General features: G+C 36.3%; 1 protein-coding gene across 4 annotated transcripts in view; it reads right to left on the bottom strand.

The window, feature by feature from the left end:
• LOC110445681 (death-associated protein kinase 1-like) overlaps positions 1 to 14,993 on the bottom strand; it is a 113,673-nt gene that overhangs the window by 53,451 nt on the left and 45,229 nt on the right. For 3 of the 4 annotated variants that reach the window (XM_021490431.1, XM_021490433.1, XM_021490432.1), the window contains exons 3-7: positions 5,063 to 5,201; positions 2,015 to 2,138; positions 1,296 to 1,371; positions 698 to 850; positions 443 to 488 (exon numbers count right to left, since the gene is read on the bottom strand). In XM_021490431.1, coding sequence (XP_021346106.1) covers positions 443 to 488; positions 698 to 850; positions 1,296 to 1,371; positions 2,015 to 2,138; positions 5,063 to 5,201 — 538 coding nt within the window. Of the gene's footprint in view, positions 1 to 442; positions 489 to 697; positions 851 to 1,295; positions 1,372 to 2,014; positions 2,139 to 3,991; positions 4,009 to 5,062; positions 5,202 to 14,993 lie in introns of those variants that run through there. The other variant, XM_021490436.1, reaches the window with a different exon arrangement.

The raw sequence follows: 14,993 nt of genomic DNA, 5'->3' as shown, positions 1-14,993 counted from the left end.
ATGCTTTTGAAGATTTTGAAGCTAAGCCATTTTCCTTGCACAATTAAAGCCACTGGAATTGTTTATGCAAATATACTACTCGAAATCAGCCAATTGGTCTTATTAGTTTTATGGAACTATTCGATAGATGATGCCAATAGTTTCATCATTCTCTCTAGTATATTGTAGCAGTACAATTCGTCAAAAAATATCTGATTGGTACATGCTGTTACTATATGGTTTACAGGAAAATTAACATATTCATTAGTACTAACAATGGCATCTACCATACCAATTTGCATAACAAAATAATCACTGGCCAAAAGTTGAGATTGGGTTCCACCATGCCCTGTAAAGGGTTTTAGCCCGGAAATACGTAACTTCATGCCCATATAAGGGATACAGTGAATCCATCTGAAAGCTGATATATATATATAACACATGCTCTGTGACTGGTCTTTACCTGTATCCAGGGATGTTGCATGCATGTAGTGACAGTTGCTCGTTTTCTGTAAAGAAATATATTTGTATAAATAGATCATATGCATGAAAAAAGTCAAAATTCAACAGATCTGTAACATATTTGGCCTCAAAATAGCAAATATTTTCTTTAATCTTATTAAAGGAGCCCTGTTATAACACCATATACACTTTTTAGATCAATGTTTATGTTATAATCAAGGGGAGGCCACTCATAGTGTGTCCTTTGACTGCCTACCTCGATTCTTTTATAAATGTTTTCCTGATAAAATCTTTTGCAAGTTCGCTGGTCCCATTAAAGTACTCCTCGTCAAAAGCGTAGGTTACGGAGGTTATGTTTTCATAGGTCTCCTGCTGCTCATCGCCCAGGAATGGAGAGGCACCACTCAGTCTATAAACAGTTTTATGATTCATTTAGTACATATGAAATATCTGAGTAACAGCTATATATATATATGTACTGACAGGTACCATATCACAGTGCCATTTTGTAACTTTGGTTAAATAGTGCCTTAAGGCTAATTAATGTTTAACATCTTTCCTAGACTGGAACAGGAAACTTCAACAGGGTATGCCAACACATCTACAAAACTGCAGCTATATATTACAAACTCAAATATATATCTCAACACAATTCATGTAAAACATTTGATTCATTAACAGTGATTATTCATCATATAAGTTATCTCCCCTTGACTGGCATATCCTCCTTGATGAAATGTATAAAATAGTCATATATAGCTTTTGCATTATCTCCCCTTGACATACATTCCCTTGACTGACATGATATAGGATATACATCCCCTGATATATTTATCAAACAACCCTTTACTTACAATATATAGGTTATCACCCCTATGCTCCACATGTCTGTAGCCAGTGAAAGGGGATCGTAGCTTACAACTTCAGGTGCTGCAAAACATTCATAAAGTTCCTTAGAGTTTTACTGTCATGCATTCAAAACCCTTCACATTTCATTTTTCACCACAGATATGGACATATGACACATCACTGTATTTCTTATATCTGTACACTAACATAGATGCATTTTCCCTAAATCTCCTTTTGAAGAAATTCTGTTTACTTTAATTCATAATTTTATGATGTCTACAAAATGATGACTGCTAACAGTGGTACATAGATATTTTGTGTCAAAGTCTCATAAACTGTTCTACATATTTTGAAAAATACATGCATATATCTGCCCCTATCGGCATATCCAAAGAATACAATGATGTATCTTTGTGACAGATAAATGGAGGTAGTGGGTTCTGTTAAGTACTGTCAAACAAGATCACTGTATTGGAAGTTTTTAACAGACATGGAAGCTCGATGGCCGATAATACAAAATATCATAAATATAAATTGATCTGATGATAGCTACGATTTCTGCAGCTGAAAAAATGGACTAATTTTTTGATATGTATAGAAAAATTACCCAATCGGTGAAACCAGACTATAGTCAGAGTTTTGCAAGAGGTATTACGGCGAACATTATGAGTCTGGGCGAAGAAAAATTCACCAGACCGTGCATATATAGAGAGAAACGGTGTACCTATGAACTCGGCGGTGCCCATCATGGCCCTGATGTCAGATTTCGGGGTGATCACCTGTGACAGACCAAAGTCAATCAGCTTGATCCGACAGCTGTTCTTGTTCAGTAGCATGATGTTCTCCGGCTGTCAACAAATAATCGCAAAAAGTGGATTCTTAACAGGCTGCAATCCAAACACTGACCACTACTTTGTACGCTCACAAGTTCTAAATATAGTGAACAAATACTTGAGCAGTGAAAAATTCAAAGGAGTCTGCAATATATAAGAAATTTATTAGGAAAACCATCAATCTTGGATCTGTGCTGTAGAAATATTATCACAAAGTGAGGGGAATTATGCTCCAAGTAGATCACTCAATAAGCATTAATTTTGTCATGTGTTGCATTGTCAGTAGTTACTTAGACGATAATGGAGGATGTTCTACTTCTATATGACAGAGTAGATATCATGTAACACTGTTTTCTATCATGATCTTCCCTGTACTTTCAAATTGTCAGGTAGACTTCAATGAAGGCTGTGGTTTAGAGAAATCTTATTTAATTTAGTAAAGTGATTTCTGTAATTTTTAAAGCAAATCTTCATGTTTGTTCTCGTATATGATTTCCTTTTTCAGTTTTGGTACATGATTTGCAGCTATCCACTGGTTTTTTGATTGGCTAGATCTTTCATTTACAATCTCAAAAATTGTGCATACAAATTAAGTGGAACAGCCAGTAATTCTTAAGTAGCATAGCAGCTGCACTTGTACAAGGGTAAAACAAGGACAAAAAAACTCCTCAGTGGGTACTTAAGGTTTACATAATATATTGTACATAATTGGTATAGGCGGGGCCGAGTCTGTTTGATTGGCTATCCAATTATTCCTGATTTAATACAGTTATAAAGAGTTGCGACAGAATGCAGACAAGATAACGATATAGAATTGACACTGGCAACGTGTGTATATATGACATGTTTATGAGCTTTCTCCATCAGCCAGTTTTTGCATGTTCGTGTGATTATCATTATCCTGGATAAAATATTTCTACCCAACAATTTTAATTTGAGGTGCAGTTATCTCCCCTAGAACGAATGAGTGGCAACTACTGGCTGCATGTCAAATGAATGAAATGAAGGAATTAGTGATAAAAGTCTCACTGCAGCATTTGTTACCTCCCTAACTATAAGCAATGTACAGATAAGCTAGCAGTGATGGCTAGGGGACTCGAGTGCACTTCACAGCATCCTCCAGGAGGAATATGGTGCAATAAAAGCTGTTTTTTTAAAACTTTGTGGGCAAGAAACCATACAATATTTCACAACATTGTATTTAACAAGTGCATTCAAAGTCACCAAGTTGTCAATGTCTAGCCTAAAATGTGTGGACTTAGAAGTATCCACAACATTATTAACTCATTCACCCCTGAACTTTCACAATGAACTATTCCAACCTTTGAATTGGAAGAGTTCAAATGTGTCTTCAGGGGTGAAAGAGTTAACAAGCTTACCATGTATTTATCCTGCAATAAGCCAAAGAGACCAACACCTCATCTCTAACTCAAAGTTTCATATTTAGTTTGTCTGCTTATTCATCCACTGTTTTCAAGTCAAGTTGGAATTTAAAACAACAGTTTTCCTACTGATATCTAAATCAAACCAGGGAACATATAACCAGTATCCCAATCTCTCAATCCTTAATTTAAGAGAACCTTTAGGTCAAAGTGAGCTATGCTCTTGTAGTTTAGGTATATTAATGTTATAACTTTTAGACCAGGTGGAATCTTCGTGACTTTAATGGTGTACCTTTCGGTCTAATTGAGCTATGCTCTTGTCATGTAGGTATATTTTAATGTTTAATGTACCTTTAAGTCTAGACGGAACCTTTGTGACTTTAATGGTGTGCATTTTAGTCTAGGTGAGCTATGCTCTTTGAGTGTAGGTTTTTTTATGTTGTATCTTTAAGACTAGGTGGAATCCTATTGACTGTAATGGTGTACCTTTAGGTCTAGGTGAGCTATACTCTTGTCATGTAGGTATTTTAATGTTGTATCTTTAAGACTAGGTGGAATCCTTGTGATTTTAATGGTGTACCTTTAGGTCTGGGTGAGCTATACTCTTTTCATGTAGGTATTTTAATGTTGTATATTTAAGACAAGGTGGAATCCTAGTGACTTAAATGGTGTACCTTTAAGTCTAGACGGAACCTTTGTGACCTTAATTGTGTACATTTAAGTCTAGGTGTGCTATGCTCTTTGAGTGTAGGTTTTTACGGTTGTATCTTTAAGACTAGGTGGAATTATAGTGACTTCAATGTTGTACCTTTAGGTCTAGGTGAGCTATGCTCTTAAGAGTGTAGCTATTTAAATGGTTATATTTAAGACTAGGTGGTATCCTAGTGAATTTAATGTTGTACCTTTAGGTCTAGGTGAACCATGCTCTTGGAGTGTAGGTATTTTAATGTAATAAATTTAAGACTAGGTGGAATCCTAGTGACTTTAATGGTGTACCTTTAGGTCTAGGTGAGCTATACTCTTGTAGTGTAGGTATTTAAATGGCTATATTTAAGACTAGGTGTAATTCTAGTGACTTTGATGGTGTACCTTCAGGTCTAGGTGAGCTATACTTTTGTCATGTAGGTATTTTAATGTTGTATCTTAAAGACTAGGTGTAATCCTAGTGACTGTAATGGTGTACCTTTAGGTCTAGGTGAGCTATACTCTTGTCATGTAGGTATTTTAATGTTGTATATTTAAGACAAGGTGGAATCCTAGTGACTTTAAAGGTGTACCTTTAGGTCTGGGTGAGCTATACTCTTGTCATGTAGGTATTTTAATGTTATATCTTTAAGACTAGGTGGAATTCTAGTGACTTTAATGGTGTACCTTTAGGTCTAGGTGAGCTATACTCTTGTAGTGATGTATTGTAATGTTGTATCTTTAAAACTAGGTGGAATCCTAGTGACTGTAATGGTGTACCTTTAAGTCTAGGTGAGCTATACTCTTGTAGTGATGTATTGTAATGTTGTATCTTTAAAACTAGGTGGAATTCTAGTGACTTTAATGGTGTACCTTTAGGTCTAGGTGAGCTATACACTTTGTATGGAGGTGCTGGACAGCCTCAAGGATTTGTTTGATGAAAGTGGAGGCTTCCTCTTCACTGAGGTGGTCCTTCTCCGAGATGTAGTCAAACAGCTCCCCACCAGACACCCTGTAATACACAAACCAAAATCCTAATGTAAACTCAACAGACAACCAAAAAACAGCTCAGGTAATGATAAGGCATATGTGAAGTGTACAGACTGGTAGAGTCCTATGTTTGTGTATCTGCAGCAATCTGTCATGAAGACGTTTAATGGCTTGTGCAGTATTTTAAACAAAACATGCTGTGTGCATATATTTCAATGTAAATTACTCCTACAAATTGCTTGCTGACACAACATTTAAACATTTAAAATGCCACGTCAGAATCACATTTCTACTGGTTCTAACTCCTGTTTTCTCCTTCATTTCCTCGGTTCTCTTTACATTCTATAAAACACAAAACTCACAATTTTTTGTGTGCATCTCACAGCAGAGGTCTCTAATTCAAAGACTTACCACTGGTCACCATAGTAGGAAACTTACCACTGCATGGTCAACAGTAATAAACTTACCACTGGTCACAAAAGTAGGAAACTTACCACTGCATGGTCAATAGTAATAAACTTACCACTGGTCAATAGTAATAAACTTACCACTGGTCAACACAGAAAGAAACAAATTTACTGACATTGTTTCAATGGTTTAAGGTTAATAATGTAATTGTGTTGAGGGGCAACTCCGATCACCAAACACACAAATCACAGCTAAGACAAAACTTACTGATGATTATTGCTAACATGACTTACAGATTTTGCAGCATTATGGAGATGAATTTTAAGGTATATCTCAGAATGATTTTTCAATAAAAACAGTTTATAGTTCAGATAAAAAAAACCCAATAATAACTAAGGTTACTGGAGATGAGAACTGCATGACCATTAAAACACAAAACTGGCTCAAATTGGCTCCAACACAGCCAGCCCTCCAGCTTCAAGCTTTTCTTACCTCCCATATAGCTTCTGGGGGAAAACCGATCTGATAAAAATAGGACCAAAACTTTGGCTCAAGAAAAGCTTCTTTGCTGATTGTTAGTGATTGATGTTCTACATCGACATAAAACCCCACCATCCCGCCAAGATATATCTACCTTGTGTCTCATTTATATCATTAATCATACACATTGAGCCAGCTCTGACATAAATCTGTGCTAAATACTCCACATTATAATCTTTGTACCATAGATGTGTCCAACTTGCAGGCCAACAGTATCCGTTACAGGTTATAAGCCCTTTGTTTAAAATGTGTATACATCATACTAAAGAAAAATATTTTTAATATTCTGCCACTTAACATTATATTCCATTCATGAATTACTTGTTTTTTGTGATGTGCAGAATACATTTAATGGCATTACTACAAATTAAGAGATTGTTTAAGTTTACCCATTTCTAGAAGAGTTAGCAATAGATATATATGGTACAAATGTACTTTATATATTCAGATATCTCTGATGAGGTTCAACATATATATATAGTGTTTATTACAACTTATCTAAAGATTCCGATGATTCAGAACCCCACAAACATCAGTAAGAGTTTCTGTCAATAAAACTCCTATATAAAACAGATTTTAGTGTACTGTAAAACTGCGAACTGATACTTTAGTCAGGTAAGTAAAACCTTCACCTATACATCTAAAGCACCTTTCCAGGTCAAGATGGCCAATTAACAAGCCAAGTTAGCATCTCAGATGTAAAAGATGAAAGTGTGCGTTGTCCCTCCCATCTCGTCTGATGATGTATGGGGGAGAGTTAATGTACACCTGTGCCTACCAGCTTTTAAGTCTTACTACACATTGGCAAGTTTCATATTGGGATGTCAAATAAACAAATGTGTTTATTTCTTTTAAATTGAAATTTATTACATGTGATATTTTTGCCAGTAATTAAATTTCCATGTTTTTCTACTGGTTGCTGTTGCTGATATCACGTCATGGACTTATGAGACAAAGCCATGTAAATTCAAATATTCATGTCCAGTTCCCGGACCAACCCTTGCTCCATTAATTCCAAGACACTTTCCATGGAATAGAAGTTTTGAGCAGATTTTTTTTTAGTTCACCATAAGTATTAGCAGATATGTATTCAGTCTTCTGATCCATTACCTGCTCTAGACCCGTACTAGCTAAAACCCATTTAAAATTCATTTAGATGAAAATCTCTACAGCTGAAGGAACCAGCAGCCACCACAGATTATATGCCTATAAGCATGCACAATTAAATGTGCATTTGGCCAATTAATCCAATGCCAGGCAAATCCATGGTAATTACCCTGGATAATCATCAATCACACTTATACTGTGTATCATTGTTTGTTGTTTCCCTTCTCGTGATATTTATTATCAAACCTGAAGAAAGGTTCAACAGCTTATTTTACTGCTTTTAACAGCCCTCGGAACCATCATCACAGACATAATTAAATGCAAAGAACTAAATTTGATCGACCAGTTTGGCTACATTTGTGTTTTGTTTGTTGATTTTGAACAGATGTTGATGCACTGCTGCAGGGGTTTCCTGTACAAATGCACTCGCAGCTGCTGCAAGTTCCTGTGATTTCTGTAACGAAGGCAAGAAGGCAAGCAGTCAACGGGAATTACCTCGTTATGCATGCACACTTAAATGTGTATTACCCAATTAATGAAACGTGATGTTAAAGGCAGTACTTTACTCAAGGCAAATGGTACATTCAGGGTGCAAATTGACAAATTTCACTTTCTGATAATATCAATAGCGTGCTCTTTTCTGTCGCAATTTGAGTCTACATATTTAGAGTGCATGTATGTATACATCTTGTTAAGTTGTCTTAGTAAACCTGTAGAAGTCTAGTAGTAGTATTTGGATTGCAATCAAATCCTAGGTGCAAAACTGTGTAAGGACTCTGGTCTTAGAACTGCTATTTCTAGGCCTAATTTGACCTAATCTAATATGAAAGAGGACGTTCATTAATACTTAGGATAATGACATCCATGCCAGCCCTAGATTTTAACAAGAGCTGTTGGAGAACAGCATAGCTCACCTATTCCTGATGCATTTTAACTTGGTAAATATCAATAGAAATACATGTATCTTATTATGTTTTAGGTTTCTAAACTGGTCTTGTTATTCTGAGTGTCTTTCTTTGTTGTTGTACAGTGTGTGTAACTGTACAAAATATGGACTGAGTGAAGTAACAGCGTTATGTATGTATATATCTGAATATTACAATATATCATTACAAAAATAAGAATTCAGCAATTCATAGAGTACATGAAATCTTTTTTTAAATTTGCACAGCATCATAAAATATTCCACAGCAAGTTGAATTTAAAGTAAGCCCATTGGGCCCCTAGAATATGAATGATGGTTCAGCACATTGCTTACACTCTTTATCAATGCATCAACCTTATAAGATCCAACCATACACAAAAACTTGCTGAAAATGTTTAACCAAGCTCAATTAAGCTGTTTTTGGCCCCTAAAATATGAAAATATGGTTTGGCACATTGCTTGCACTCCATATAAATGTATGAACCTTTTGTTAGTCCACAGCCTCTTGACTCAGGTGATTTAATTAACACTGTCTGAAAAACTTTCTCAAAACCTTTAACCTGAACTGGGATGAAGAAAAGGATGCAAGCACCAATGTCAACACCAGGGTGACTACATTAGCCCACTCTTCTTCAAATAGGCCAGCTAAAACCAGGTTGAAACAAAATGGCAATTACAGTATGCACAAGTTCATATGATGGGTAATAGGTTTGTAAAGTTTTAATAAAGTTCCTAATGTTGTGCAGGACTAGTAGACAGGACAAGGCTTTGTTAGGCAAATCAAGGGCCGTAACTCTCTTAATTCAATGAAAAAAAAATAAAAAAAATGCATGTGCTAAGTCTTATCTGCATGTAGCTGTTCTTCATCTTTTATGCTTGCATGCACATCTTTACCTACATATTTAGTCACTTGAGCTACATCAAGGACTTGTGTTTGTAACTGCCTCCTAATCTACTGATCATCCTTAAACATTGATAACATTTGGTAAATGTTGCCAAGCTATTCTATAACACAAACATATGATTTCTTAACCATAAGCCAGTTGACCACATCAGATAAGATTATAGAAATGGTATGGTGTGGTTACTGTGGTAGTAACACAAGATCACTGTATCTCCGATCCTTAGTTAGATCCCCTACACTGTCGGTAGTGAAAGCTGCACCCCCAACACCTACATCAGGCCACACTCATATCCTCAATCTTTTACCCTTGACCCTTTGTTTCTCTTCTAAATTTTTTTTTTCTTTCTTGCGTGTGTTTTATTTTAAAATGAAGCCCACAGCCTTAGCATAAACCTTCATCAATCTGACTTTCAGCATTGACACAAGTTTGACTTTTTGAAAAGAGTTTCAAAAGTACTTCTTGATACTGTCCTTCAGTTCAACATTACATCAGCGATCAGATGACTTGTTATACACAGCATTAAGACAAAGGCAGTCTTACACATTTAAACATTAGACTTGCTGAATTATGGTCAACTTAACCTTATTGATGTTGAAAAATGCTTTACCCATAATTGAGAAACAAGAAACCATTTATCATTTGGGAGAAAATATTTTCAGAAGACATTATACTCTCTAAAGAATTATAGGTATGTACTCTACAGCTTTCTCCATATCCCTAACAGATTCCTTCCTAGCACCTTTCACCCTAACCTTCCTATGTTACATAGCTCCATCCCTTCCCCAACCCTTATCAGCATCTTCCAACCATCTCCTTACTAGTAATTTCTCCTAATACACTCCCTCTAACACAACCTCCCTTCATCCTCTCTCCTTCCTCCTTTAATTTAAACACCTCCTTAATCACTTCACAAATATTTTGAACAAGCTTAAAAAAAGTGCAAAAAGTAGTTAATTACAATGATCTAGTGAACTTTTCGTCTGTACTTTACTGTGTCGGGGCAGCCGGCCATGTTGACATGGTAGTGAGGCTGGTGGCAGGTTTATCAGCTGGTCATGTCAGGAAAGTGTGGCGAGGATGCCAGGTGCCAGGCCTAGCCCACCACTGTACAAACCGCACATGTGTTGATAGATTTACCATGTGGAAACCCTACTAAATTCTGTTTTTGGCAATTTATTACCAGATTTATGGAGACTCTTCCTAAATCAGACAACACATACTTACATCATGGTTGTACATGTAGATATGTCCTCGATAACTGAATACCAAATGCCAAAACAACCATGTCATCTGATATATAACAAATTTACATCTTTCAGTCATCAAAAATTTCAACATTAACATTACACAAATTAAATAACCCCTAATGACTTGAATTACATTTCTGCTTAAAAGAAATTAGAATATGCAAACATGAGCTTGATTACCAGCGATTAAAAGCATGAAGTAAGATTGTATAATTTTACCATAGGTGGAAATGATCACTGTCCCCAATATCAGCCAGCCAGAATTACATATCCTAGTGATACAATGAATACCAATAAACCGACAGAGAAAACCTCATTAATATAAGGATTGTAGACTACAGACATTACAACAGAGGGGAGTAGGCTGATCATTACTAAATTAGGGATACGAAATGGCCATATACATGTACATGTAAAGGTACTTATGATTGTATCATTCTCTGCTAACAAATTCCTATGCAATTACAAAAGTGGAATGGAGAACTGAATCAAATCAATGTTGAAAGATAGCAGTTAGGATATCACCGTTACAATGGTTCACCCTGAATTCAACATTACAACTGCTGCAACTGCAAGAACATTTGTCTGTATCCTAGCAACCCTATATCTTATTTAGGGAGATTTAGACATTCCCTAAACTGGACATCCTCTTCATTCCTGAGCCATTTTTTTTATAAAGTACAGCGCCGAGAAATGAAATTGTTTATCAATGCAACTGTATAACATTATAAAGCTTAGTGGATACAGTCATAGTGTTACTGTAGCTGTAACATCTGGAATTTGTCTCGTAAATGTAACAACTTATGTTTCTTATGCAAATCAACCCTTCACCAGAAACAAAGACAAAAATAAAAAAATCTGTTGATAAAACATTATGATGTCGACTTACTTTGTCAGCAGTATTTATTAATAGGACAGAAATGAGATGAATAGTGGCATTTGATGTCTGACGCTAATTTTGTGTGATACGTGGATCAGCCACAGTCCTCTACCAGACAGTCTGCATTCCATCTCGACTAATGTACGGAGGAATTAATTCCAGGCGATTCTGTCTGGTCTCCATCAAGTACCCAGGCTGAGTACAAGGTAGATTATTTAGTCCGATACGTTTGACAACATTGCTGAAGCCCTGCAGTACATGTCACCAAAGCTAAAATTCAGAACATTTTTTTATATTTGCCATGCCTATATCAAGAATATTTACTACATGAATATATGGATGGTACTGAGAAATCTGGCACCACTACAGGTGCTAACTATTGACCAAATACCTATCTGGCACCACTAGAGGTGCTAACTATTGACCAAATACCTATCTGGCACCACTACAGGCGCTAACTATTGACCAAATACCTGTTAGGTGTTGGGTACCTACAATTAGGGTTGAGACGGGGCCCTAAATCATGTCACTTAATACCTGGTAATGACCAGGCCCTGGACACCCTATAGCGGCTGTAACCCCTTCCATGTGTGAGCTTAGGCTGGTTATGACGGCATAAAATACAAGGTACTTACGATGCAACTCTACCACAAGGCAATGTTTGGCAAGAATTTGCACAATCTTCCTTGTAGGTGCTAGTCTTGTGGACATACGTGACCTAATGGATTGTTCTCCAGGTTATAATTTTAAATGCATTATAGATATTTGAATCAATGAAAAAATAGCACTTCTAGATATAAGCATTTGTTCTACTTTTACATGAAAGAAACAGTCAATAATATTCTGCAAATAATAGGCCATAATGCAGACATTCCAGATTATACACTGAATGGGGAAAATAACAACTTTTACCATTTAAACCAAGTTTGGTAAAATTGTTAATTGACACATATAAAAGAAAACACAACATTTTTGGTTTAAATACACAACATCAGATATCAAAACCTTTGATAAGATCTACTAATTTTCCCAGCAGTATTCTGACCTTTCCAGGGTAAATTCTAATTCCCCAGAGTGCTGTTACTGTACCGGTGAGAAACCACTCAATCAGTAGTAGTTATTATATATCATTAATTATGTACGATCCTGAGGAGCTACCAGGTGTACTGTCAGCCGAGGACCTGCCCCACCACTGTCTCCCTGATCCAGCCAATACAGCTATTGATTGTTCCACGGGACAGAGACCAAGCATTAACAAAGTACTATTTACCGATTAATGATCGCAGTATCGGTTACTATCTGTAGTGAAACAGTTGTTACCCATCCTCGTCACCAATAATTAGAAAAGAAAATGTAAGAAAATCAGCTTTGGTTGAAGGATATGAAATTAATTTTGTGGAAACAAGTTGATAAAACTCACCATCTAGGACATTTGATCAGTCAGACTCTAGCTTAAACCGTATACTAGTTAATTTTTTGCCTGAGGTTAACTTTTGCCTTTTTTAGACATCCATAATGCCAGCTATTTATCACGACAATGAATATCAGTACATAGCATACCATTTAATAGTTATAATTACATCTGAAAGGCAAAATTTACACTCGGCAAATATGGATTTTACCACTGAGTGGTAAATATTTGACAGAGCAATAGTTTCCTGGTACACAGTAAATGGAATTATAGAGTGTCCAGGGAAGCGGAAATACTGGTAAAAATTACCTGACGTTGGTTTGCTTGATACGATAATTTGAACATTTTACCAGATCTTAAAAACTTCAACTGCTTAAAGCTATGTCAGGATGTCACTGATCAAGTTTCTAGCTCTGAATTGTGTGACAAAACTTGAAAGTATTCACATGTCAATGGATAGGAAGTGGGATCCTCATGGACAAGGCAGGAAGTAATGTTACTGTGTTAGAGCAATGACCTTGTACATGTTGCAGGTTTGACCTTGATGGCCAGAAACCGCCTCTAACGAATACATAATATTACAGTTATTATGTGTGTTCAAGGTCTGCGACGTTGCAGGTTTCTAAAAAATGGTTTTCATCTTGTTTAACCAATGAATCTGCCTTTTCCCACCATAAATGTCTACAGAAGGCAAAGTGTCCAACGCCCAATACTTCCCTGTATAGGAGAGATATGCTGTAAGCTATGTGTAGGGACATTCTTATGCAATGATTCCATACTGACACCATTTCCCATTGTTACAGAAATATCAGACATCTGGTACAAGAATCCAACCAGTTACTGATGCCTCATGATGACATACTGGACCTCTTATAATTCAGTCACATGATAAAAACTACAGTAGAATGGTAGTAAATCTGGTGTAGTTTCTACGTACTGGTCCTCATTGTCAGAATACCACAGGGAGTGACAGCCAAATATCTGTGTTCCAGAACCTTCACCTGTCAAACCCCAATGGAGAGATGAGTACTATACTGCTTCCTGGAATTTTCATATCCATATTTTACAGTAGATGTCTAAGTGTTACGATACCATCAAAATCTTACTTGTTGTGTACATTTGTACACAAACATGACTATGTTCTAAAGACATCTGATTTGGTCTATCAGTTTTTTTGCTTTTAATGCAGATAAGTAAGACCCCAATAATGATTCTATAGGTCTCCTGGAGTCCTCAATAGTATTCTAAATGGGAAAAAATATCTTAGTTTTACGACAGACTGGAAGAACAGGTTTCCTGAAGGCACTGAATCCCCCTTTACCCGCCAGTTGTTTATGCAGTTAATTGGGAGGTTTTCTTGAAGCCCTAAAACCCCCTTGTACCTGCCAGTAGTTTTTATACAGTTAACGAGGAGGTTTCTTTAAGCCCCTAAAACTCCCTGTATCTGTCAATAGTTTATGTACAATAGATTGGGAGGTTTTGCATGGCTGGATATTAGGACAACTGGGCTGTTGGTGGTTTGATATTGGGACAACTGGGCTGTTGGTGGTTTGATATTAGGACAACTGGGCTGTTGGTGGTTTGATATTGGGACAACTGGACTAGTGGTGGCTGGATATTGGGACAACTAGACTAGTGGTGGCTAGAGCTTCTCTGTATATATAATGGCCTATCATGATCTACAAGACCTTTACCGTAACATGTTTTTGTCTCTCCATATTCATAGAGGAAATAGAGTTAGTGGGTGTTGGAGATACCAGACAATCCAGGAGAGGTTGGCATGATTGCAGCTCCTATAATTATTATGGACTCAAAACATGTATGTATTGATCACAGCTCCCCTACAATAAGACAGGCAACACTGCAGCACTTTTAAATACACCATAGGTAAAATACAAGGGGAAACTGGCCATTATAAAGATTACAAAGTTGATGGAATCTGTAGATGTATCCTAGTTTGCATAATTATATGACTTCTGTAATCTGTAATAAATGGTAGAAGAACAAGTAAAACAAAGGTATGAAAGTCCATCAAAATGTGTACCTTATCACTCATGTTTGACTTCTACAGTTGAAATTCAATAAAATCTTTGATTTCTTAAAACATATTCAAATTGTGTTATTTTTGATGCCTTAATCTCACATGTGCTTCAAAATGTCCATTTCTTCTCCCTATCATTTTTTCTTCTGGAAATATCAGTTTTCAACAATATGGTCTGATGAGAGATTTTATGACTTTAATTCAAAATGTAATTTCAATTGAAAAGTTTCACACAGAAAGCCATTTTAAAATGTATTCCTGTTAGACACTATTGACATAGAGCCGACTGACAGTTTTACATTGATCTGAGACAATGACCTGCCTTTTGTTTATCGTTTGTTTGGGGTTTA

Source organism: Mizuhopecten yessoensis, unplaced genomic scaffold (assembly GCF_002113885.1).
Source record: "Mizuhopecten yessoensis strain PY_sf001 unplaced genomic scaffold, ASM211388v2 scaffold2329, whole genome shotgun sequence".
Lineage (NCBI taxonomy): Eukaryota > Metazoa > Mollusca > Bivalvia > Pectinida > Pectinidae > Mizuhopecten > Mizuhopecten yessoensis.
The sequence above is the reverse complement of the archived record's forward strand: the minus strand, read 5'-3'. Positions and strand labels throughout refer to the sequence as shown.